At 35.2% G+C, this 24,272-nt stretch overlaps 2 protein-coding genes across 2 annotated transcripts in view; one reads left to right on the top strand and one right to left on the bottom strand.

Moving 5' to 3' along the window:
* Nucleotides 1-6,499: 6,499 nt before the first annotated feature.
* Nucleotides 6,500-24,272, bottom strand: part of LOC137402143 (CUB domain-containing protein 2-like) — a 28,272-nt gene continuing 10,499 nt past the window's right edge. Inside the window, exons 4-7 of the mRNA XM_068088614.1 lie at nucleotides 19,432-19,549; nucleotides 16,480-16,564; nucleotides 7,491-7,608; nucleotides 6,500-6,614 (exon numbers count right to left, since the gene is read on the bottom strand). Of these exons, the coding sequence (XP_067944715.1) occupies nucleotides 16,530-16,564; nucleotides 19,432-19,549 (153 nt within the window). The 3' untranslated portion in view covers nucleotides 6,500-6,614; nucleotides 7,491-7,608; nucleotides 16,480-16,529. The remainder of the gene's footprint in view (nucleotides 6,615-7,490; nucleotides 7,609-16,479; nucleotides 16,565-19,431; nucleotides 19,550-24,272) is intronic.
* On the top strand, nucleotides 11,770-12,698 carry LOC137402859 (uncharacterized). The gene is made up of 2 exons (XM_068089367.1): nucleotides 11,770-12,033; nucleotides 12,261-12,698. The coding sequence occupies exons 1-2, from the start codon at nucleotides 11,770-11,772 to the stop codon at nucleotides 12,696-12,698; spliced, it is 702 nt and encodes a 233-aa protein (XP_067945468.1).

Below are 24,272 nucleotides of genomic sequence, written 5' to 3'. Positions count from 1 at the left end.
ACTCCAAATATGCAGTCTACTGAAATTGTTGCACCAATGTATTATTATGTAAATTGTCTACTGAAATTGTTGCCCTGAATATGCATACACATATTACATTTCAATAATGTTGGGGAGAATAATGGAAATCTGCAATGTGTTTTACAGCTAGATGCGTGTAAAATCTAGGAAATATTCTAGATTTATGTGTCTAGATACATGCGTCCGTCCATACCCGTCTATATTTGCAGTGGACGATCGCGCATTTCTACCGCCGAGCCCCCGCCTTGGCTGACCAGTCTTTACCCGCCGAGCAGTTGACAATCGCGCTCTTGCATTCACCTCGCAATCAATTGCTTCGCACTCGCAATCAATCGGCCTGCACCCGCCTCGCAATCAATCGCCTCGCAATCAATTGCCTCGCACTCGCCTTGCAATCGATCGCCTCGCAACCAATCGCCTCGCACTCGCAACCAATCGCCTCGTACTCGCAATCAATCACCTCGCAATCAATCGCCTAGCACTCAATTGTTTCGCAATCAATCGCCTCGCACTCGCCAACTCATTCATCCGGAAAGCTGCGCCTGGATACTCTCGCTGCACTCGGGGCGAAAAAGGTCTCCCCCTCATCCCCAAGTGACGCCACGGCCCCAAACCGCTAGCTGCATTACCCGTCTACGGGAACATATTCATGTACAGCAAGAGGTTTATTGAGAGTTGTCTTTCATACTGTAAAACAACTCCAAATATGCAGTCTACTGAAATTTTTTGCCCCGATCACACAATGCTTACACACATACAGTCATATATGTCAATAATGTTTGGAGAACAATGGAAATCTGCAATACGTTTTACAGCTAGTCTACAATGCATCAACCTCAAACCACTCAAATCGGCATTGCCCTATTTGTGTACAAAGAACTGATAATGAAATTGACATTGCTAAGCAAACAGAAGCTCTTCAAACTGGCAGTATTGAAAAGTTTTGCATCTTCTAAAAAATTATACAAAATATTTTGCTAACGCCAGAATTTATTGAATGGAGACTACATGCTTAAAACACTAATCATAGCTCACCAGTTTTTTGTCTATAGCCTGTGTTTTGACATGGTATATACAAACAGTAATGAGATTGTGTCGATAAAATTTATATGTATAACAGCACAGACAGTATGATGTCAAGGCAGATACAACATTAGCACCTTACAATAATAAAACATAACGCCAACATGATAGCCTTTTTATGAGATACAATGAGGATAACGAATGCATGAAAATATATACTGTATCTACTGAAAAATATGTTAGAAAATGCTGCATGTGGTATAGCAGAACATGAAGAACATAGCATGACATAACAATAACACAATGTTAGTTCAACGCAACACTTGGGGATAGACAACATCTTTTGTTTTTCTGTCGGGTGTATGAACAAACAGTTTTCGGCTTGTGCCTACTTTTTAGCAGGCAGCGTACAGCTGGTCATGGCTAAAGCAGGATGAAAGTAAGTTGATACCAGCTGCTCTCTTTCTTTTCACCATCGCCTATCGCAACCCTCGCAGTACTCGTGCAAGTTTTGTAGTAGTAAGTTACAGTGGGCCTACTCGTAGCTGGAAAAAAATTAGTAGCTCAGCTGCTGAAGGAAATAAACTTGTCCAACTATCACAAACAGTGGCAAATTCAACGTTATAAAGTGGTTGAGGCGTGGCAATTCATAGGCAATACAACATTGAATAAAACGTACTAACCTTTTCGATGTAGAAATTAAGTAGGTAAAACGCAGTAGCAGTACCCGTGCAAGTTCTGTAGTAGCTGTAGTTCTGTAATACTCGTAGCTGGAAAAAAAGCAAGAGTAACTCAGAAGGAAATGAACATGTTTACTATCACAACCAGTGGCAAATCCAACGTTTTCAACCCTTTCACCGAAGTAGACTCATTTATGCGTTGTCTATGGTCGACCGCCCGTAGACACACTTTTGCGGCTTTTCCAGCAATTGCTAGTAACTGAATTTTATTATTCGTTGATAACATAACCAACGATCCTTTAGGACTTTTATGGTAGTGACAGTGTTGTCCTAAGATTTCTCTATAAAACTAGCCCAAAGTTTAATATTTTAATTTTTGTTTGGGGATTTCCCACTTAAAAATGAACATTTTTGCGTAAGTTCATCAAAGGCGTCCGAATTAGAAAACAAATAACTACTTATGTTGATGACATTATAGCCAATTTACCAACTGACTCAGATTTACTTCAGATTCGCTAACCTGATTCAGCACTGGCTCTGATGGCGATGAAAGCAATGGTTTTGTAAGAATAAGGAACATTGTCGAGGATCATTTTGCTTTGTAGCTTCACATCGCTTTATCAATGCACAAAGTAGATACAACGAATTTTTTGCATAACTGTGCTTGTTAATGTGTTGGCAAAATAAAATATATAACCAAAACAAACGTTCTAGATGGAGTTTGAAATTGAAAAAATGTAGTATACATATTAAGCAATATCGGCAAAATGGCTGGCAGTAGGCCGATAGCTAAATTTGTACATGGATGCAAGTGAAAGTTATGGAGTGGAAATGTGGCAATTCATAGACAATACAACATTGAATAAGAAGTACTTACCTTTTTTATGTAGAAATTTAGTAGGTGAGAACTTCGTTTTTTCCAGTGACCGCAAGAAACCAACGTTCGCATGACCCTCTCGGTACATGTTGGCAGTAAATAATAATCGCACGTAAATTACTATTCATTAATTTATTTAATTTAATGATTAGTATATTTATATAGCTGTATAGGCACATTTGTATAGGCCGCAGAACTCAGGACGGTGCTTTTTAACACGGAAGCAACTTTGCTGTTGCAAACGCACCAGTGTCGTTGGGTACCGTAAAGAGACGCGCTAACCAGAGATCACGTCATTTTTGTGTGAAAACGGCAAACGATGAATAGGCTATATATAGAGGCGCACTAACCGGAAATTCTCGTTAATGCACCCTAGATAGCTGGTAGCGGCTAATAGTCTGAAAAGAACTGTACTCTGTAAGGCGGACACATACACAGACAGATAGACAGACAACGATTGCCGTTTATATAGCAGAAACTAGGCACCCTCAAGATACGATTACCCTGATATACGATTTTTTCACCTCACAAAGTGGAACATGATGATTTTTTTCACCACACCATACAAATCTTTTTTCACTATACGAATTCAACAAAGTTTTTGCCTGAGTTCAAATTTTGCAGTCGTTGTGCTTATTACATACTGAAGTTGGCAGTCGTTGCGCTAATTACATACTGAAATTGGCAGTCATTGTGCTTATTACATACTGAAATTGGTAGTCGGTGTGCTTATTACATACTGAAGTTGGCAGTCGGTGTGCTTATTACATACTGAAATTGGCAGTCGTTGCGCTTATTACATACTGAAATTGGCAGTCATTGTGCTTATTACATACTGAAATTGGTAGTCGGTGTGCTTATTACATACTGAAGTTGGCAGTCGGTGTGCTTATTACATACTGAAATTGGTAGTCGTTGTGCTTATTACATACTGAAATTGGCAGCCATTGTGCTTATTACATACTGAAATTGGCAGTCGGTGTGCTTATTACATACTGAAATTGGCAGCCGTTGTGCTTATTACATACTGAAGTTGGCAGTCGTTGCGCTTATTACATTCTGAAATTGGCAGTCGGTGTGCTTATTACATACCGAAATTGGTAGTCGGTGTGCTTATTACATACTGAAATTGGTAGTCGGTGTGCTTATTACATACTGAAATTGGCAGTCGTTGTGCTTATTACATACTGAAGTTGGCAGTCGTTGCGCTTATTACATACTGAAATTGGCAGTCGGTGTGCTTATTACATACCGAAATTGGTAGTCGGTGTGCTTATTACATACTAAAATTGGTAGTCGTTGTGCTTATTACATACTGAAATTGGCAGTCATTGTGCTTATTACATACTGAAATTGGCAGTCGTGCTTATTACATACTGAAATTGGCAGTCGTTGTTCTTATTACATACCGAAATTGGCAGTCGGTGTGCTTATTACAAACTGAAATTGGCAGTCGGTGTGCTTATTACATACTGAAATTGGCAGTCGGTGTGCTTATTACATACCGGAATTGGCAGTCGGTGTGCTTATTACATACTGAAATTTGCAGTCGGTGTGCTTATTACATACTGAAATTGGCAGTCGTTGTGCTTAGTACATACTGAAATTGGCAGTCGGTGTGCTTATTACATACTGAAATTGGCAGTCGTTGTGCTTATTACATACTGAAGTTGGCAGTCGGTGTGCTTATTACATACTGAAATTGGCAGTCGGTGTGCTTATTACATACTGAAATTGGCAGTCGGTGTGCTTATTACATACTGAAATTGGCAGTCGGTGTGCTTATTACATACTGAAATTGGCAGTCGTTGTGCTTATTACATACTGAAATTGGCAGTCGGTGTGCTTATTACAAACTGAAATTGGCAGTCGGTGTGCTTATTACATACTGAAATTGGCAGTCGTTTTGCTTATTACATACTGAAATTGGCAGTCGGTGTGCTTATAGCTCATTGTTAACTGATTACAATAAACTCAATATAGGTCAATATTAACTGATTACAATAAACGAAATATAGCTCATTGTTAACAGATTACAACTTAACTCAATACAGCTCATTGTTAACAGATTACTATAAACTCAATATAGCTCATTGTTAACCGGTTACAATAAACTCAATATAGCTCATTGTTAACTGATTACAATAAACTCAATATAGCTCATTGTTAACAGATTACAACTTAACTCAATACAGCTCATTGTTAACAGATTACTATAAACTAAATATAGCTCATTGTTAACTGATTACAATAAACTCAATATAGCTCATTGTTAACAGATTACAACTTAACTCAATACAGCTCATTGTTAACAGATTACTATAAACTCAATATAGCTCATTGTTAATCAGTCACAACAAACTCAATATAGCTCATTGTTAACCGGTTACAATAAACTCAATATAGCTCATTGTTAACTGATTACAATAAACTCACTATAGCTCATTGTTAACTGATTACAATAAACTAAATATAGCTCATTGTTAACATATTATTATAAACTCAACATAGGTCATTGTTAACAGATTACAACTTAACTCAATACAGCTCATTGTTAACAGATTACTATAAACTCAATATAGCTCATTGTTAACTGATTACAATAAACTCAATATAGCTCATTGTTAACAGATTACAACTTAACTCAATACAGCTCATTGTTAACAGATTACTATAAACTCAATATAGCTCATTGTTAATCAGTCACAACAAACTCAATATAGCTCATTGTTAACCGGTTACAATAAACTCAATATAGCTCATTGTTAACTGATTACAATAAACTCACTATAGCTCATTGTTAACTGATTACAATAAACTAAATATAGCTCATTGTTAACATATTATTATAAACTCAACATAGCTCATTGTTAACTGATTACAACTTAACTCAATACAGCTCATTGTTAACCGGTTACAATAAACTCAATATAGCTCATTGTTAACTGATTACAATAAACTCAATATAACTCATTATTAACTGATTACAATAAACTAAATATAGCTCACTGTTAACCGGTTACAATAAACTCAATATAGCTCATTGTTAAATGATTACAGTGAAAAGGGCTGTTCTAGCAAAATCATGGTAAATTGATTAACAGTTTTTGGGCCCTCTAGCAATTGACTAGAGATGATCACTAATGATTGGCTGGTGTTTTCTAGCGATTGGTTGGTGCTCTCTAGTGATTGGTTGGTTTTCTCTAGCGATTGGTTGGTGCTCTCTAGTGATTGGTTGGTTTTCTCTAGTGATTGGTTGGTGCCGTCTAATGATTGGTTGGTGAGCTACTGTGGTTGAATGGTGTACTCTAATATTTGATCAGTGTCCCATAATAGTTTCGATCTGTAGTTTCAAATTTTGCTTCTAGTGCTGGTTTGAAAATTATTCAAGATGCTTAAAGAACTTACAAAAATTGTTTTGTTGTTGCCATAAGTTTCAAAGAGCATTCCAAAAAAATTTCCTTCAAAGTGATGAGAAATGATTCAAGATTATTACACTTTGAATAGTAATAGAAATGACAATGATTTTAATAGGTTGTTTTTCACATTTCTAAAAATTGGTGTATTTTATAGACATATTTTAACATTTATAGATGCAATCATGCTAGTGTTTATTATATATAGAGCAGGTATATATAACAATATGCTATAAATATGTATTGTTATATACATGTATATAACTGAGTTCACACTTGGTCCCTTTAGTTGCGTTTGGCATTGAGATAATTGAAAGTATTATTGATATAAAAAGAAATTAAAGCGTTGCTATAAACTAAAGCTAAAATCGTTGCTTTTAAGGAATAATAGATTGCTGAGGTAAAATGAATAAATTTTTTAACAGTACACTTGATACTACAACATAAAAAAACTACTACAAGATTACATACCTGTACAAGTTCTCCCATCTCCTTCATAGCCAAAGTTACAGCGACAGATGTATGATGTGTACGTGTTGATACACACAGCATTTTTATCACAGTCATCTAGACCATGGGCACATTCATCCACAAGAGCTGAAAAAATGAAGAGAAAGTATAGTTTTTCATTTATAACTACTAATATGTATTGTTTCTAGTCCATACTCAATATTACATGCAGCTCTAACAATTTATAACTACTGATATATATTGTTTATAGTCTATACTCAGTACAACATGCAGCTCTAACAATTTATAACTACTGATATATATTGTTTCTAGTCTACACTCAGTACTACATGCAGCTCTAACAATTTATAACTACTGATATATATTGTTTCTAGTCTACACTCAGTACTACATGCAGCTCTAACAATTTATAACTACTGATTATTGTTGTTTCTACTCTACACTTACTAATACTTGTAATTCTAACATTTTATTAATACTAATACATGTCATTTTTAATCTAGACTATGCGCAATACTGACAAGTAGTCTAGTCAATATACTAAATAAATCTTCAATGTATTTATCAGACTGGACTAGTTTTAAGTGCTTGCATTTCTGAGATAGCCGGATGGAAATCAGCTTTTTAGATGCTCCATTGTGTGTTGGGAATGTTTTCGTATTTGTTTATTTTAGGTGAATTTTAGTTGAAATTTTATTTGTTCTTTGTTTCAGTTAGGCTATGATTTCCAAGTTGAAACCAACGTGTTCTATCCGAATTAGACATTTATAAAATGATGAAAGCCAAAGACAAGAACTTTGCACTAAGTTTTTCATATTTTTATATTTCCGTTTGTTTTCTTATGTTTTCGCACCTACTTTTATTTTAGTTGTTCCACAATCTGCTTCCTCTATATTTTTTTCTTACTGTCAACCTTAACTTTGTTAACATATGAGATCGGTTTTGGTTTCAGTTTTATAAATGTAATATATGTGCATAATAGGAATGATTTATAAATGTTACCTATCCACGTAATGATCCATCCTTGTCCGCTCACAGAACCATCTGTGGTGAATCTCACTTGTATTTCATTCCCAGGTATCTCTATAGTTCCATTTGTCTTAATTTCTTTGCTTCTTGCCTGGTTATAATTGTTATAAAGCTAAAGCAGATTTGAAGTGTTTACTAAAATTAATTTAGAGTAGCAAAAATTAAAAACTGACGAAGCATTCAAAAGCAGCTCATTATAACATGAACATAGTTACTGTCTTTCTGGTAAAAGTGTATATAATCATAATGAACTAATGGTATTAACTAAACTATACAAAGGTCAAAGGTCATAGTGTCCTCTAAGGAAGTTTCTGGTAGAGAGTACAAATGTAATTGTGGCACAGAACATTGTGTTATTACTATATATCTTGTTGGTTTGTTAGGACATGCTTTTCAGTCCGGATGATATATACATGTATATATAAAAAAAATTGGTTTCCTCACTCCGGATACCCCATATGGGTGGTAATTTCTGCTCTAACTTGGATCTCCTACCAGAGACCTGGGAGTTTGAGCACTCGCCTCAAGATCTTAGCTGTTCCCAATAGCGCACTTTTCTGCAACTCACCTGAGTTGATTGCTGTTGGTATTTGGGCAAGCCAGATTTTATGCGCCGATGTTATTGCGCCCACTGCCCCAATGACTACTGGGATTACAGTTGTTCTTACATTCCAGCAATTTTCAATCTCTTCTCCAAGAGGGAGATATTTCTCTACTTTTTCTTTTTCTTTGCTGGCTATATTGTAGTCATTGGGTACTGCTATATCTATTATAGTAGCTCTCTTGTTCTCCTTGTCTACTACCACTATATCTGGTTGGTTTGCTAGCACATGCTTGTCAGTCCGAATGTAGAAGTCCCAGAGGATCTTAGCGCTGTCATTAGAGCTTCCCATCAGTGTTGTGGTTTATTAAGGCCATACTCATCACATAGACTTCAATACACAAAACCTGCGACATGGTTATGCCGCAGGTGTTAATCATATATATATAAATATATATATATATATATATATATATATATATATATATACTCATGCTACAGACAGTACTGTTTCGGCTATTGAAGCCTCATCAGTGCAGCTCAGAGCTTAGGCAAGGGACACAAATCCCATTACCAATGAGAGTTGACTTCCTGCCACGAAACAACTAAGTTGCCTCGCAGACTTTAAGAAAGTCAATGTGCTGGCACCAGAGTGCTCAAATCACAAAAGTGATGAGCTTTGCACAAAGGCTAATAGTGCCGCACCTCTCACAGAGTGCTCAACCAAACCGAAGTAAGGGAGCATATACTCATGCTACAGACAGTACTGTTTCGGCTATCGAAGCCTCATCAGTGCAGCTCAGAGCTTAGGCAAGGGACACAAATCCCATTACCAATGAGAGTTGACTTCCTGCCACGAAACAACTAAGTTGCCTCGCAGACTTTAAGAAAGTCAATGTGCTGGCACCAGAGTGCTCAAATCACAAAAGTGATGAGCTTTGCACAAATATATATATATATATATATATATATATATATATATATATATATATATATATATATATATATATATATATATATATATATATATATATATATATATATATAAGTCTGCGAGGCAACTTAGTTGTTTCATGGTAGGAAGTCAACTCTCATTGGTAATGGGATTTGTGTCCCTTGCCTAAGCTCTGAGCTGCACTGATGAGGCTTCAATAGCCGAAACAGTACTGTCTGTAGCATGAGTATATATATATATATATATATATATATATATATATATATATATATATATATATATATATATATATATATATATATATATATATATATATATATATATATATACACATATATATATATATATATACATATATATAGCCTTTTAGACCTTATAGATTTTTAGCCTATACTTTATTGTATATGTATATATGTATATATATAGATACATACATACATATATATATGTCAGAGGTTTTACGGTTTATATATATTTATATATATATTTATATATATATATACATGTACACTATATACAAACCGTAAAACCTTCGACGCAACACCATCTCCACTTGAACTCCATCTCTATTTGACCACCACTATAAAAGGGTTAAAAAATAACCTTTTGCATCCAAAAGGTTTAATATCGCTCCACCGGAAATAGAGAGCAAAATATAGACGACATTGATTAGCCCGAAAAATTGCTACATTCATCTTCTCAAAACTCTGACGAGCCATTGGCAAAAACAACTTGAGCCTCTACTTGAATGCCACATCCAATTGACCACCATTGTAGAGGAAGAGTTGAGAAATAAAGCGCCATGGAATTCAATTAGAGGTTTTATGGTATATAAATGTATTTATATATATATTTATATATATATAAATATTATATAAAAGAAGTAGGAGATGATCAAAATGAGTTTTTATTACTAATAGTTTTATGTACAGAGTACAATCATCAGACAATAACTCATGCTAAAATGATTACAGTATTGCCAATGTTAGGGCTCACATTCAAAACTGCATCACTAAAAGATTAAAATTAAAATCTGGGTAGTACAAACCTGCAGCTTACGTATGAGATAGAAGGCTTTTAAAAGTTACTATCCAAAACCAAAGTTATATAAAAAGTGTTTATGTAATACTGCCAGCTAAAAGAAATTTCCTATCATGTCTGCAGGTTGATATTATTTCCTGTCGTTTATTCAGACTACTCTTTTCAGGGTGCATAACAATGTAATATTTTTCTAGCAGGCACAAGTTGCACAGATTAGATGTGTTGTTGTATGCAGCGGATTGCTTGCCAATGCTCCATTTAATGTCATATGCAATGTTATGACCTTTTAGCTCCCATATATGTTTGCTAAGGGTGGTTTTATTTTTGTTGTTGGTGTCATTAAATGTTGCTTTGCGGCTAGAGTGGTGAGCCTTATACTTTGTTTCGCAAAGTCCAATGTATGACTGGTTTTGTTGGTTAGCACCTGTGACAGTTGCTTGGTAGATAATGCTCATAGGTAGGCAATGTCCTTCTAGCGGGCATTCCTCCGCTCTTCTGCAGTTGCAGTTGTTTATATATATAAACAAAAGCCATAAACAAATGAGTTGAAATGTTTTAGACCTGTTTTAAAACAGATAATTAATAAAATATTTTGTGTAATGTTTTAGACCTGTTTTATTAACAGGCTATAAATATTTTTTTGTTAATGCGCTGTTAATTACTTGTGTCGGCATTGTATCCACAACGTGTGTGCGTTACTAGTTCCTTAGATGCACGCTGCACATGCATTGTATGCGCCTTATATGCGCGTTTTACCGACCTAAGATGCACCGTTATCAATGAGGCTACAAAACAAGATCAAAGACTTGCGCAAAAAAGTTAGTAGGCTTAGTGAGAACTGTGGTTAATAAGCTCCAGCCGCAGTTTAGAATGTTAAAAAAGGGAAGCCACAATAAAAGTTTTAGCATCTGCCAAACAGCAGCTAGTAGCACTCTTAGCATGACTGAAGCGGTACACCAATGAGCGGGACAACAAGAAAATAAACAAACTGTTCACCAATAATCCATCAAGAGTGTATTCCCAGTTCAAAGGTGAACTACGGAGGCCAATGCCAAATGCTCCAAATCGAGCACCTCAAAGTTCTGGATGAACATCTGGAAGAAAGAGGCTACCCATAACACCACTGCAAATTGGCTGAAGAGGCTCAAAGAGAGCCACTAAAACACTGAGGCTCAGCAAGGACTCACCATCAGTGAAGAGGACATCAAGTGTAGAGTGCAGCGTATGAAGAACTGGGCAGCATCTGGACCTGACATGGTTCAAGCCTTCTGGTTGAAGAAATTGACATCACTTCACACTAGAATGGCAAAGCAGATGGAATGCCTAATATAAGAAGGTGACCATCTGGAATGGCTGACCAGAGGATGAACTGTACTTCTGATAAAAGACCCGAAACAGGGGCCAATTCCCAAGAACTATCGCCAATAAAATGCTGGAAACTGTTCTCAGGAATAGTTGCAGACAAACTGGAAAAGCTCATAAGTTACTATATGACCAGTGCTCAGAAAAAAATTGGACGCATCACCTGAGGAGTCAAACATAAGTTGCTGGTAGATCGGACAGTCTGTCAGGACAGCAGGAGAAGGCATACCAATCCTTCCATAGCTTGGATTGACTACAAAAAGGCCTATGACTCAATTTCCCATAGTTGGATACTTGAGTGCCTAAGGTTGTACAATGTTCACCCTGTCCTTGTGTCGTTCATCAATGTGTCAATGACCAAATGGAAGACGGAACTGGAGGCTAATGACAAAAAGCTGGCGAGTGTCAAAATTAAGCGAGGTATCTATCAAGGTTACTCCTTTTCACCGCTGGTCTTCTGCATATGTCTAAACTCTCCAAGCATTATGCTGGAGAAGACTCAATATGGGTACCAGTTTAAGAGTGGCACCAAAATAAAGCACCTCTTCTACATGAATGACATCAAGATGTACGCTAGAAAGGAAAGGGAAATTGATTCGCTAATACACCTTACTCAGGTATATACAGAAAGGACATCGAAATGACCTTCGGTGCTGAGAAATGTGGAAGGCTTATTCCCAAGAAAGACTACTCTGTGCACGCAGATGATCTAAAAATGCCAATTTTTACCATCAAAGATATAGAAGCAGAGTAAAAGTACTCGTGGATTGTGCAAAGCAACATCAACCATGTAGCCGAAGTACGTCACGAAGCCATTACCGAATACAAAAAACTCATTCGGCAGGTCTTGCGAAGCCAGCTCAGTGCCAGGAATCAAGTCATGGCAATAAACACCTACGCACTGCCAGTAATAAGATACCCAGCAGGCATAATAAAGTGGACTAAAGAAGCCATCAAAAAAACAGAAATAGCAACTCGTAAACTGCTGAACATGGATAGAGCTCTCTACCCAAAATATAATACTACAAAACTGTATCTCAATAGCAAAGATGGAGGGAGGAGACTCAAAAGTGTACAGCAGACCCTGAAAGAGAAAGAGAAAGAACAAAGCATGAAAGCTTATGCAACCTCCATGGCCACCTCAAATAAGTTGCCAGCTGAATTTCAATCGGCTGCTCTGACAATGGAGCTTTGTAGCGATGATGAGCAACTTGACTGGCACATGAAACCTCTTCATGGTGCTTACCACCGACAAATATCTAAGCTTGGCGATCTTTACTAAACATATATGTGGCTGAAAAAAAGAAACCTAACGACCAGTACAGAGTCACTACTCATGGCAGCCCAGGAGCAAGTGCTCCCAACAAAGCAACTCCAAACAAAAATCTATCACACTATAAACGATCCTAGATGCAGACTGCAAAGATGCACCTGAGACCATCCAACACATCATCAGTGGATGCAAACAGCTAGCTGGACACGCATACACTGAGCAGCAAAATCATGTCACAGGCATTGTGTATAGAAGTCTATGGGATGAGTATGACCTTAATAAACCACAACACTAGTGGGAAGCTCCTGGGAAGGTCAATGAAAATGACTGCGCTAAGATCCTCTGGGACTTCTAAATTTGAACTTACAAGCATGTCCTGGCAAACCAACCAGATTTAGTGGTGGTAGACAAGGAGAACAAGAGGGCTACTATAATAGATATAGCAGTACCCAAGGATTATATATACTAGAAATTCCACTGTTAGTCTGGCCACGACCAAAGAGATATTGAAAAAAAGAAAGGGTACTGATGGTTGAGAAATGCAATATTAGCAGTCAAATGGCACTGCAATGCAATAGGATAACTGCAATGGTAGCAGTAATGTACCGGGTGTGGGTGTTATTGCATACAACAAATAGCAACAATGAAAGGAAAAGATTATATGTTTATATCTTTCCCCCTGCAATAGGAGAAATGCAATATTGGCCAATATTAGAAGTAAAATGCACTGATATTATTAGAATAACCAATATTATTAATATAGTAATAATATAAAACCAATACACAATTTTGCTTACATATAAAAGCCTCATTGTTTTTATAATCTCATAAGTATAATCTCACAACCTTAAAATCTCATAAGAATCGTTAGAAAAATATATCATCGTCATTTCCTTTACTTACACTGCGTTGGAATACCATCAGTTAGAATACCGAAGTACTCAAGAGTCTAAAATGTCAGTTACTTTGAAATCGGCAAAAATAAAACGACTTCAGTATTCCTACGTTAATTACAGAAACCTTCGACAATGCTATAGACTGGTGAAATGTGCATGTTATTTTTTCGTAAAATTCGCACGACTTTATCGTTCTATTCTCTGTCGCTCGACGTTTCAATTTCCGGTCTTAACTTTTATGAAAGTGAGGCTTAGCAAATTTTAATAACTATTTTCGTCCAAATAAATCTGTCTATTTGTGTATAATCCGATCAGATGGGTAAGTTTTAAGATAATAACAACGATTTACAAAGACTTGGTAACATAGTTAAATAGGCTTATATGTGTTTTGTATCGTTATTATACTTTAACGACTCTACAAAACGATGATTAAATTTTTTGATGAAACTTTGAGACAAGGGTTTGTCTCATTGTTGATGAATAATTTTCGTAAGTTGTGTGCACATGCATTTATCATAAAAACTCTCAAACTTCGTTTCCGTTCGTTTGTTCGTGGGAACATATATATATATAAATATACATATATATATATTATATATATAATATATATATGTAAGATCAACTGTAGTTTCAGTAGTCGTTTGGGCAACGGGCGCAATAACACCGGCGCATAAAATGTGGCTTGTTCAGATCCCGACAGCAATCTACTCAGGTGAGTTGTAGAAAAGCGCACTATTTGGGAACAGCTAAGATCTTGAGGCGAGTGCTCAAATTTCCAAGTCTCTGGTATAAGATCCGGGTTTGAACAGAAATTACCACCCATATGGGTTAACCTGAGTGGGAAAACCCCGATTAACCCTGGTATATATATATATACATATACATATATAAATATATATATACATATATATGTCTACAACTATGTAATATACATGTATACATTATAAAATATATATAAATTTATATAATTTTCTACAACTGTATAATACATATATTATATACCATATGTAAATCTATATAATATATATTGTTACAACAAAGAACATTTATATGTACACTGATCATATATATGTAGGTTAGATGTGAATAATCGCTCACATTATATGATTTACCTTTATGATACAGCATTTTCATACGTGAAAACATATGTGAACTTCTATCTTTTGTATCTTAATACTTTTACTATTTTCTTTTGGAGTCTTAGTATACTGAAGCACATATTTTTACTAACAGCCTTGATGTGACCCAAGTCAGAGGTGCCTAGCACTAAGTGCTAGTTACATGCACATGTTAATAATACTATCATGAAGCCCATTGAATGGCTCTTTTAAAATGTTTTAAAAACCATTGGGTCACCATTTATCCTTAGTGATTGGGTCACTATTTATCCTTAGTGATTGGGTCACCATTTATCCTTAGTGATTGGGTCACCATTTATCCTTAGTGATTGGGTCACCATTTATCCTTAGTGATTGGGTCACCATTTACCCTTACCTATGAAATTGTAAGGCTAATTTAAATTCACAGGTTTTTAATCTATTTTAATGCCAACTTAGATGTGGAAAAAGTAGCCGAACTATACAAAAATATAAAAGCTATTTTAAAGGAGCTATCAAAGCATGTTAAAAAGAAATAGCATCTACTCAACACAGTATTTGCCATGTTTTTCTTAATTGTATAAAAATGAAAAGATGAAAAGTCCAAGGCAGTCTTTTTCTTATCCAGTAAACTTTCTAAAAGTCTTTTATTGATGCACTGTCAATTACATATAACCATATAAATCATTACATATAACCATATATATCATTACATATAACCATATATATCATTACATATAACCATATAAATCATAACATATAACCATATATATCATTACATATAACCATATAAATCATTACATATAACCATATATATCATTACATATAACCATATAAATCATTACATATAACCATATATATCATTACATATAACCATATATATCATTACATATAACCATATATATCATTACATATAACCATACATACCATTACATATAACCATATAAATCATTACATATAACCATATAAATCATTACATATAACCATATAAATCATTACATATAACCATATATATCATTACATATAACCATATATATCATTACATATAACCATATATATCATTACATATAACCGTATATATCATTACATATAACCATATAAATCATTACATATAACCATATATATCATTACATATAACCATATATATCATTACATATAACCATATAAATCATTACATAAAACCATATATATCATTACATATAACCATATATATCATTACATATAACCATATAAATCATAACATATAACCATATAAATCATTACATATAACCATATATATTATTACATATAACCATATATATCATTACATATAACCATATAAATCATTACATATAACCATATATATCATTACATATAACCATATATATCATTACATATAACCATATATATCATTACATATAACCATATAAATCATTACATATAACCATATTAATCATTACATATAACCATATATATCATTACATGTAACCATATAAATCATTACATATAACCATATATATCATTACATATAACCATATATATCATTACATATAACCATATAAATCATAACATATAACCATATATATCATTACATATAACCATATAAATCATTACATATAACCATATATATCATTACATATAACCATATATATCATTACATATAACCATATATATCATTACATATAATCATATAAATCATTACATAAATCTCATACTGAGTGTGTACAGCAGCATTGTTATAGAATTCATATATGTTCATGAAGGGTATTAGTTGAACAAAGACTAGGAAAAGGAAAGTTTAGTAGTTATAGTACTTACAAATAGATTGTCACAGCATGGCTCTATATATAGTATAGTAACATTGAGAGTTATTTGCGATGCTCCATTAACAGATACTGTCCAACTACAATTAAGATTGTGATCATAAGAATTAGGGTAGCTCGGAGAAGTCAATGTCCCAGAATGTGTTGGGAAAATAGTTCCATTTTCACAGGAAGATCCACCTACAAAAACAAAAGAAATGCTAAAATATCAAGATTCATTATGTAAACTGTCACTAATTATGTAAACAAAAACTGTATGAGTATGCAGTTAAAGAGCTCAAATAGGGTAAAGGGAGTTAGCTGCAAAAAATATAGTACAAAAAAATAACTTTTTGAAAATTAGAAATTGAGAAAGGGTAAAGAGTTTAAAACAAAATGTATATGAACAATTTTCAGACGGCAAAGAAATGACTTTCACTTTTACATCTAATACTCACCAATACTCATACATCTAATACTCAAATATCATCATAGAAGTTATACTCACCTATACTCTTACAGCTGATACTCACCTACACTCTTACGTTTGATACTCACCCATACTCTTACAGTTGATACTTACCTACACTCTTACATCTGATACCTACACTTTTACAGTTGATACTCACCTATACTCTTACAGTTGATACTCACCTACACTCTTACAGCTGATACTCACCTATACTCTTACAGCTGATACTCACCTTTACTCTTACAGTTGATACTCACCTATACTCTTACAGCTGACACTCACCTACACTCTTACAGCTGATACTTACCTATACTCTTACAGTTGATACTCACCTACACTCTTACAGTTGATACTCACCTACACTCTTACAGGTGATACTCACCTACACTCTTACAGCTGATACTCACCTATACTCTTACAGTTGATACTCACCTATACTCTTACAGTTGATACTCACCTACACTCTTACAGTTGACACTCACCTACACTCTTACAGTTGATAATCACCTATACTCTTACAGCTGATACTCACCTATACTCTTACAGTTGATACTCACCTACACTCTTACAGTTGATACTTACCTACACTCTTACAGCTGATACTTACCTATACTCTTACAGTTGATACTCATCTACACTCTTACGTTTGATACTCACCTATACTCTTACAGTTGATACTCACCTACACTCTTACAGCTGATACTCACCTATACTCTTACAGTTGATACTTACCTACACTCTTAAAGCTGATACTCCCTTATACTCTTACAGCTGATACTCACCTATACTCTTACGTTTGATACTCACCTACACTCTTACAGCTGATACTCACCTACACTCTTACAGTTGATACTCACCTATACTCTTACAGTTGACATTCACCTACACTCTTACAGCTGATATTCACCTACACTCTTACAGTTGATACTCACCTACACTCTTACAGCTGATACTCACCTATACTCTTACAGTTGATACTTACCTACACTCTTAAAGCTGATACTCACCTATACTCTTACAGCTGATACTCACCTATACTCTTACAGCTGATACTCACCTACACTCTTACAGTTGATACTCACCTATACTCTTACAGTTGATACTTACCTACACTCTTAAAGCTGATACTCACCTATACTCTTACGTTTGATACTCACCTATACTCTTACAGTTGATACTCACCTACACTCTTACAGCTGATACTCACCTATACTCTTACAGTTGATACTTACCTACACTCTTAAAGCTGATACTCACCTACACTCTTGCAGTTGATACTCACCTACACTCTTACAGCTGATACTCACCTATACTCTTACAGTTGATACTTACCTACACTCTTAAAGCTGGTACTCACCTACACTCTTACAGCTAATAATCACCTATACTCTTACAGTTGATATTCACCTACACTCTTACAGTTAATACTCACCTACACTCTCACAGTTGATACTCACCTATACTCTTACAGTTGATACTCACCTATACTCTTACAGCTGATACTCACCTACACTCTTACAGCTGATACTCAGCTGATACTAATATATATTGTTTCTAGTCCACACTCAATATTACATGACGCTCTAATAATTTACATCTACTGATATATATTGTTTCTAGTCTACACTCAGTACTACTTGCCGCTCTAACAATTTATAACTACTGATGTATATTGTTTCTAGTCTACACTCAGTACTACATGCAACTCTAACAATTTATAACTACTGATATATATTGTTTCTAGTCTACACTCAGTACTACATGCAGCTCTAACAATTTATAACTACTGATATATATTGTTTCTAGTCTACACTCAGTATTACATGCAGCTCTAACAATTTATAACTACTGATATATATTGTTTCTAGTCTACACTCAGTACTACATGCAGCTCTAACAATTTATAACTACTGATTATTGTTGTTTCTACTCTACACTTACTAATACTTGTAATTCTAACATTTTATTAATACTAATACATGTCATTTTTAATCTAGACTATGCGCAATACTGACAAATAGTCTAGTCAATATACTAAATAAATCTTCAATGTATTTATCAGACTGGACTAGTTTCAAGTGTTTGCATTTCTGAGATAGCCGGATGGAAATCAACTTTTTAGATGCTCCATTGTGTGTTGGGAATGTTTTCGTATTTGTTTATTTTAGGTGAATTTTAGTTGAAATTTTATTTGTTCTTTGTTTCAGTTAGGCTATGATTTCCAAGTTGAAACCAACGTGTTCTATCCGAATTAGACATTTATAAAATGATGAAAGCCAAAGACAAGAACTTTGCACTAAGTTTTTCATATTTTTATATTTCCGTTTGTTTTCTTATGTTTTCGCACCTACTTTTATTTTAGTTGTTCCACAATCTGCTTCCTCTATATTTTTTTCTTACTGTCAACCTTAACTTTGTTAACATATGAGATCGGTTTTGGTTTCAGTTTTATAAATGTAATATATGTGCATAATAGGAATGATTTATAAATGTTACCTATCCACGTAATGATCCATCCTTGTCCGCTCACAGAACCATCTGTGGTGAATCTCACTTGTATTTCATTCCCAGGTATCTCTATAGTTCCATTTGTCTTAATTTCTTTGCTTCTTGCCTGGTTATAATTGTTATAAAGCTAAAGCAGATTTGAAGTGTTTACTAAAATTAATTTAGAGTAGCAAAAATTAAAAACTGACGAAGCATTCAAAAGCAGCTCATTATAACATGAACATAGTTACTGTCTTTCTGGTAAAAGTGTATATAATCATAATGAACTAATGGTATTAACTAAACTATACAAAGGTCAAAGGTCATAGTGTCCTCTAAGGAAGTTTCTGGTAGAGAGTACAAATGTAATTGTGGCACAGAACATTGTGTTATTACTATATATCTTGTTGGTTTGTAAACCAACTAGATATAGTTGGTTTGTTAGGACATGCTTTTCAGTCCGGATGATATATACATGTATATATAAAAAAAAATTGGTTTCCTCACTCCGGATACCCCATATGGGTGGTAATTTCTGCTCTAACTTGGATCTCCTACCAGAGACCTGGGAGTTTGAGCACTCGCCTCAAGATCTTAGCTGTTCCCAATAGCGCACTTTTCTGCAACTCACCTGAGTTGATTGCTGTTGGTATTTGGGCAAGCCAGATTTTATGCGCCGATGTTATTGCGCCCACTGCCCCAATGACTACTGGGATTACAGTTGTTCTTACATTTTAGCAATTTTCAATCTCTTCTCCAAGAGGGAGATATTTCTCTACCTTTTCTTTTTCTTTGCTGGCTATATTGTAGTCATTGGGTACTGCTATATCTATTATAGTAGCCCTCTTGTTCTCCTTGTCCACCACCACTATATCTGGTTGGTTTGCTAGCACATGCTTGTCAGTCCGAATGTAGAAGTCCCAGAGGATCTTAGCGCTGTCATTAGAGCTTCCCACCAGTGTTGTGGTTTATTAAGGCCATACTCATCACATAGACTTCAATACACAACACCTGCGACATGATTATGCCGCAGGTGTTAATCATGTATATATATATATATATATATATATATATATATATATATATATATATGTATATATATATATATATATATATATATATATATATATATATATATATATATATATATATATATATATATATATATATACATATATATAGCCTTTTAGACCTTATAGACTTTTAGCCTATACTTTATTGTTTATGTATATATGTATATATATAGATACATACATACATATATATATGTCAGAGGTTTTACGGTTTATATATATTTATATATATATTTATATATATATATACATGTACACTATATACAAACCGTAAAACCTTCGACGCAACACCATCTCCACTTGAACTCCATCTCTATTTGACCACCACTATAAAAGGGTTAAAAAATAACGCGCCAATAACTCTCGTAACTCCTCTATTATTGCACGTAAAAAGCTAGATTTGGCCGCAAATTGTAGCAAACATATCAATGAGTGCAATGAGCTTTTATGCAACAATTTTAAATGTATATGTAGATATAAAATAAAAACATGTTTTCCAATTTAGAATAAAATAAAAATTGAAAGCTCAAACAAATTGCAAAGCAGGACACAGGCTAGTATCACCGCAGGTTAATTGCAAGCAATAGATATCAACTGGTAGAGATATTTCTCGGTTTCTCAAAGCTTTTTGATTTTTGCTCAAAGCTCAAAAGATTTTTGATAAGTTGAAGATAAGTTAGAGGATTTTTTGCATCCAAAAGGTTTAATATCGCTCCACCGGAAATAGAGAGCAAAATATAGACGACATTGATTTGCCCGAAAAAAGGCTACATTCATCTTCTCAAAACTCTGACGAGCCATTGGCAAAAACAACTTGAGCCTCTACTTGAATGCCACATCCAATTGACCACCATTGTAGAGGAAGAGTTGAGAAATAAAGCGCCATGGAATTCAATTAGAGGTTTTATGGTATATAAATGTATATATATATATTTATATATATATATTTATATATATAAATATTATATAAAAGAAGTAGGAGATGACTAAAATGAGTTTTTATTACTAATAGTTTCATGTACAGAATACAATCATCAGACAATAACTCATGCAAAAATGACTACAGTATTGCCAATGTTAGGGCTCACATTCAAAACTGCATCACTAAAAGATTAAAATTAAAATCTGGGTAGTACAAACCTGCAGCTTACGTATGAGATAGAAGGCTTTTAAAAGTTACTATCCAAAACCAAAGTTATATAGAAAGTGTTTATGTAATACTGCCAGCTAAAAGAAATTTCCTATCATGTCTGCAGGTTGATATTATTTCCTGTCGTTTATTCAGACTACTCTTTTCAGGGTGCATAACAATGTAATATTTTTCTAGCAGGCACAAGTTGCACAGATTAGATGTGTTGTTGTATGCAGCGGATTGCTTGCCAATGCTCCATTTAATGTCATATGCAATGTTATGACCTTTTAGCTCCCATATATGTTTGCTAAGGATGGTTTTATTTTTTTTGTTGGTGTCATTAAATGTTGCTTTGCGGCTAGAGTGGTGAGCCTTAAACTTTGTTTCGCAAAGTCCAATGTATGACTGGTTTTGTTGGTTAGCACCTGTGACAGTTGCTTGGTGGATAATGCTCATAGGTAGGCAATGTCCTTCTAGCGGGCATTCCTCCGCTCTTCTGCAGTTGCAGTTGTTTATATATATAAACAAAAGCCATAAACAAATGAGTTGAAATGTTTTAGACCTGTTTTAAAACAGATAATTAATAAAATACTTTGTGTAATGTTTTAGACCTGTTTTATTAACAGGCTATAAATATTTTTTTGTTAATGCGCTGTTAATTACTTGTGTCGGCATTGTATCCACAACGTGTGTGCGTTACTAGTTCCTTAGATGCACGCTGCACATGCATTGTATGCGCCTTATATGCGCGTTTTACCGACCTAAGATGCACCGTTATCAATGAGGCTACAAAACAAGATCAAAGACTTGCGCAAAAAAGTTAGTAGGCTTAGTGAGAACTGTGGTTAATAAGCTCCAGCCGCAGTTTAGAATGTTAAAAAAGGGAAGCCACAATAGAAGTTTTAACATCTGCCAAACAGCAGCTAGTAGCACTCTTAGCATGACTGAAGCTGTACACCAAAGAGCGGGACAACAAGAGAATGAACAAACTGTTCACCAATAATCCATCAAGAGTGTATTCCCAGTTCAAAGGTGAACTACGGAGGCCAATGCCAAATGCTCCAAATCGAGCACCTCAAAGTTCTGGATGAACATCTGGAAGAAAGAGGCTACTCATAACACCACTGCAAATTGGCTGAAGAGGCTCAAAGAGAGCCACTAAAACACTGAGGCTCAGCAAGGACTCACCATCAGTGAAGAGGACATCAAGTGTAGAGTGCAGCGTATGAAGAACTGGGCAGCATCTGGACCTGACATGGTTCAAGCCTTCTGGTTGAAGAAATTGACATCACTTCACACTAGAATGGCAAAGCAGATGGAATGCCTAATATAAGAAGGTGACCATCTGGAATGGCTGACCAAAGGATGAACTGTACTTCTGATAAAAGACCCGAAACAGGGGCCAATTCCCAAGAACTATCGGCCAATAACATGCTGGAAACTGTTCTCAGGAATAGTTGCAGACAAACTGGAAAAGCTCATAAGTTACTATATGACCAGTGCTCAGAAAAAAATTGGACGCATCACCTGAGGAGTCAAACATAAGTTGCTGGTAGATCGGACAGTCTGTCAGGACAGCAGGAGAAGGCATACCAGTCCTTCCATAGCTTGGATTGACTACAAAAAGGCCTATGACTCAATTTCCCATAGTTGGATACTTGAGTGCCTAAGGTTGTACAATGTTCACCCTGTCCTTGTGTCGTTCATCAATGTGTCAATGACCAAATGGAAGACGGAACTGGAGGCTAATGACAAAAAGCTGGCGAGTGTCAAAATTAAGCGAGGTATCTATCAAGGTTACTCCTTTTCACCGCTGGTCTTCTGCATATGTCTAAACTCTCCAAGCATTATGCTGGAGAAGACTCAATATGGGTACCAGTTTAAGAGTGGCACCAAAATAAAGCACCTCTTCTACATGAATGACATCAAGATGTACGCTAGAAAGGAAAGGGAAATTGATTCGCTAATACACCTTACTCAGGTATATACAGAAAGGACATCGAAATGACCTTCGGTGCTGAGAAATGTGGAAGGCTTATTCCCAAGAAAGACTATTCTGTGCACGCAGATGATCTAAAAATGCCAATTGTTACCATCAAAGATATAGAAGCAGAGTAAAAGTACTCGTGGATTGTGCAAAGCAACATCAACCATGTAGCCGAAGTACGTCACGAAGCCATTACCGAATACAAAAAACTCATTCGGCAGGTCTTGCGAAGCCAGCTCAGTGCCAGGAATCAAGTCATGGCAATAAACACCTACGCACTGCCAGTAATAAGATACCCAGCAGGCATAATAAAGTGGACTGAAGAAGCCATCAAAAAAACAGAAATAGCGACTCGTAAACTGCTGAACATGGATAGAGCTCTCTACCCAAAATATAATACTACAAAACTGTATCTCAATAGCAAAGATGGAGGGAGGAGACTCAAAAGTGTACAGCAGACCCTGAAAGAGAAAGAACAAAGCATGAAAGCTTATGCAACCTCCATGGCCACCTCAAATAAGTTGCCAGCTGAATTTCAATCGGCTGCTCTGACAATGGAGCTTTGTAGCGATGATGAGCAACTTGACTGGCACATGAAACCTCTTCATGGTGCTTACCACCAACAAATATCTAAGCTTGGCGATCTTTACTAAACATA

This window comes from Watersipora subatra, chromosome 8, assembly GCF_963576615.1.
Source record: "Watersipora subatra chromosome 8, tzWatSuba1.1, whole genome shotgun sequence".
NCBI lineage: Eukaryota > Metazoa > Bryozoa > Gymnolaemata > Cheilostomatida > Watersiporidae > Watersipora > Watersipora subatra.
Note: the sequence above shows the minus strand (reverse complement) of the source record. Positions and strands in the feature narration are given on the sequence as shown.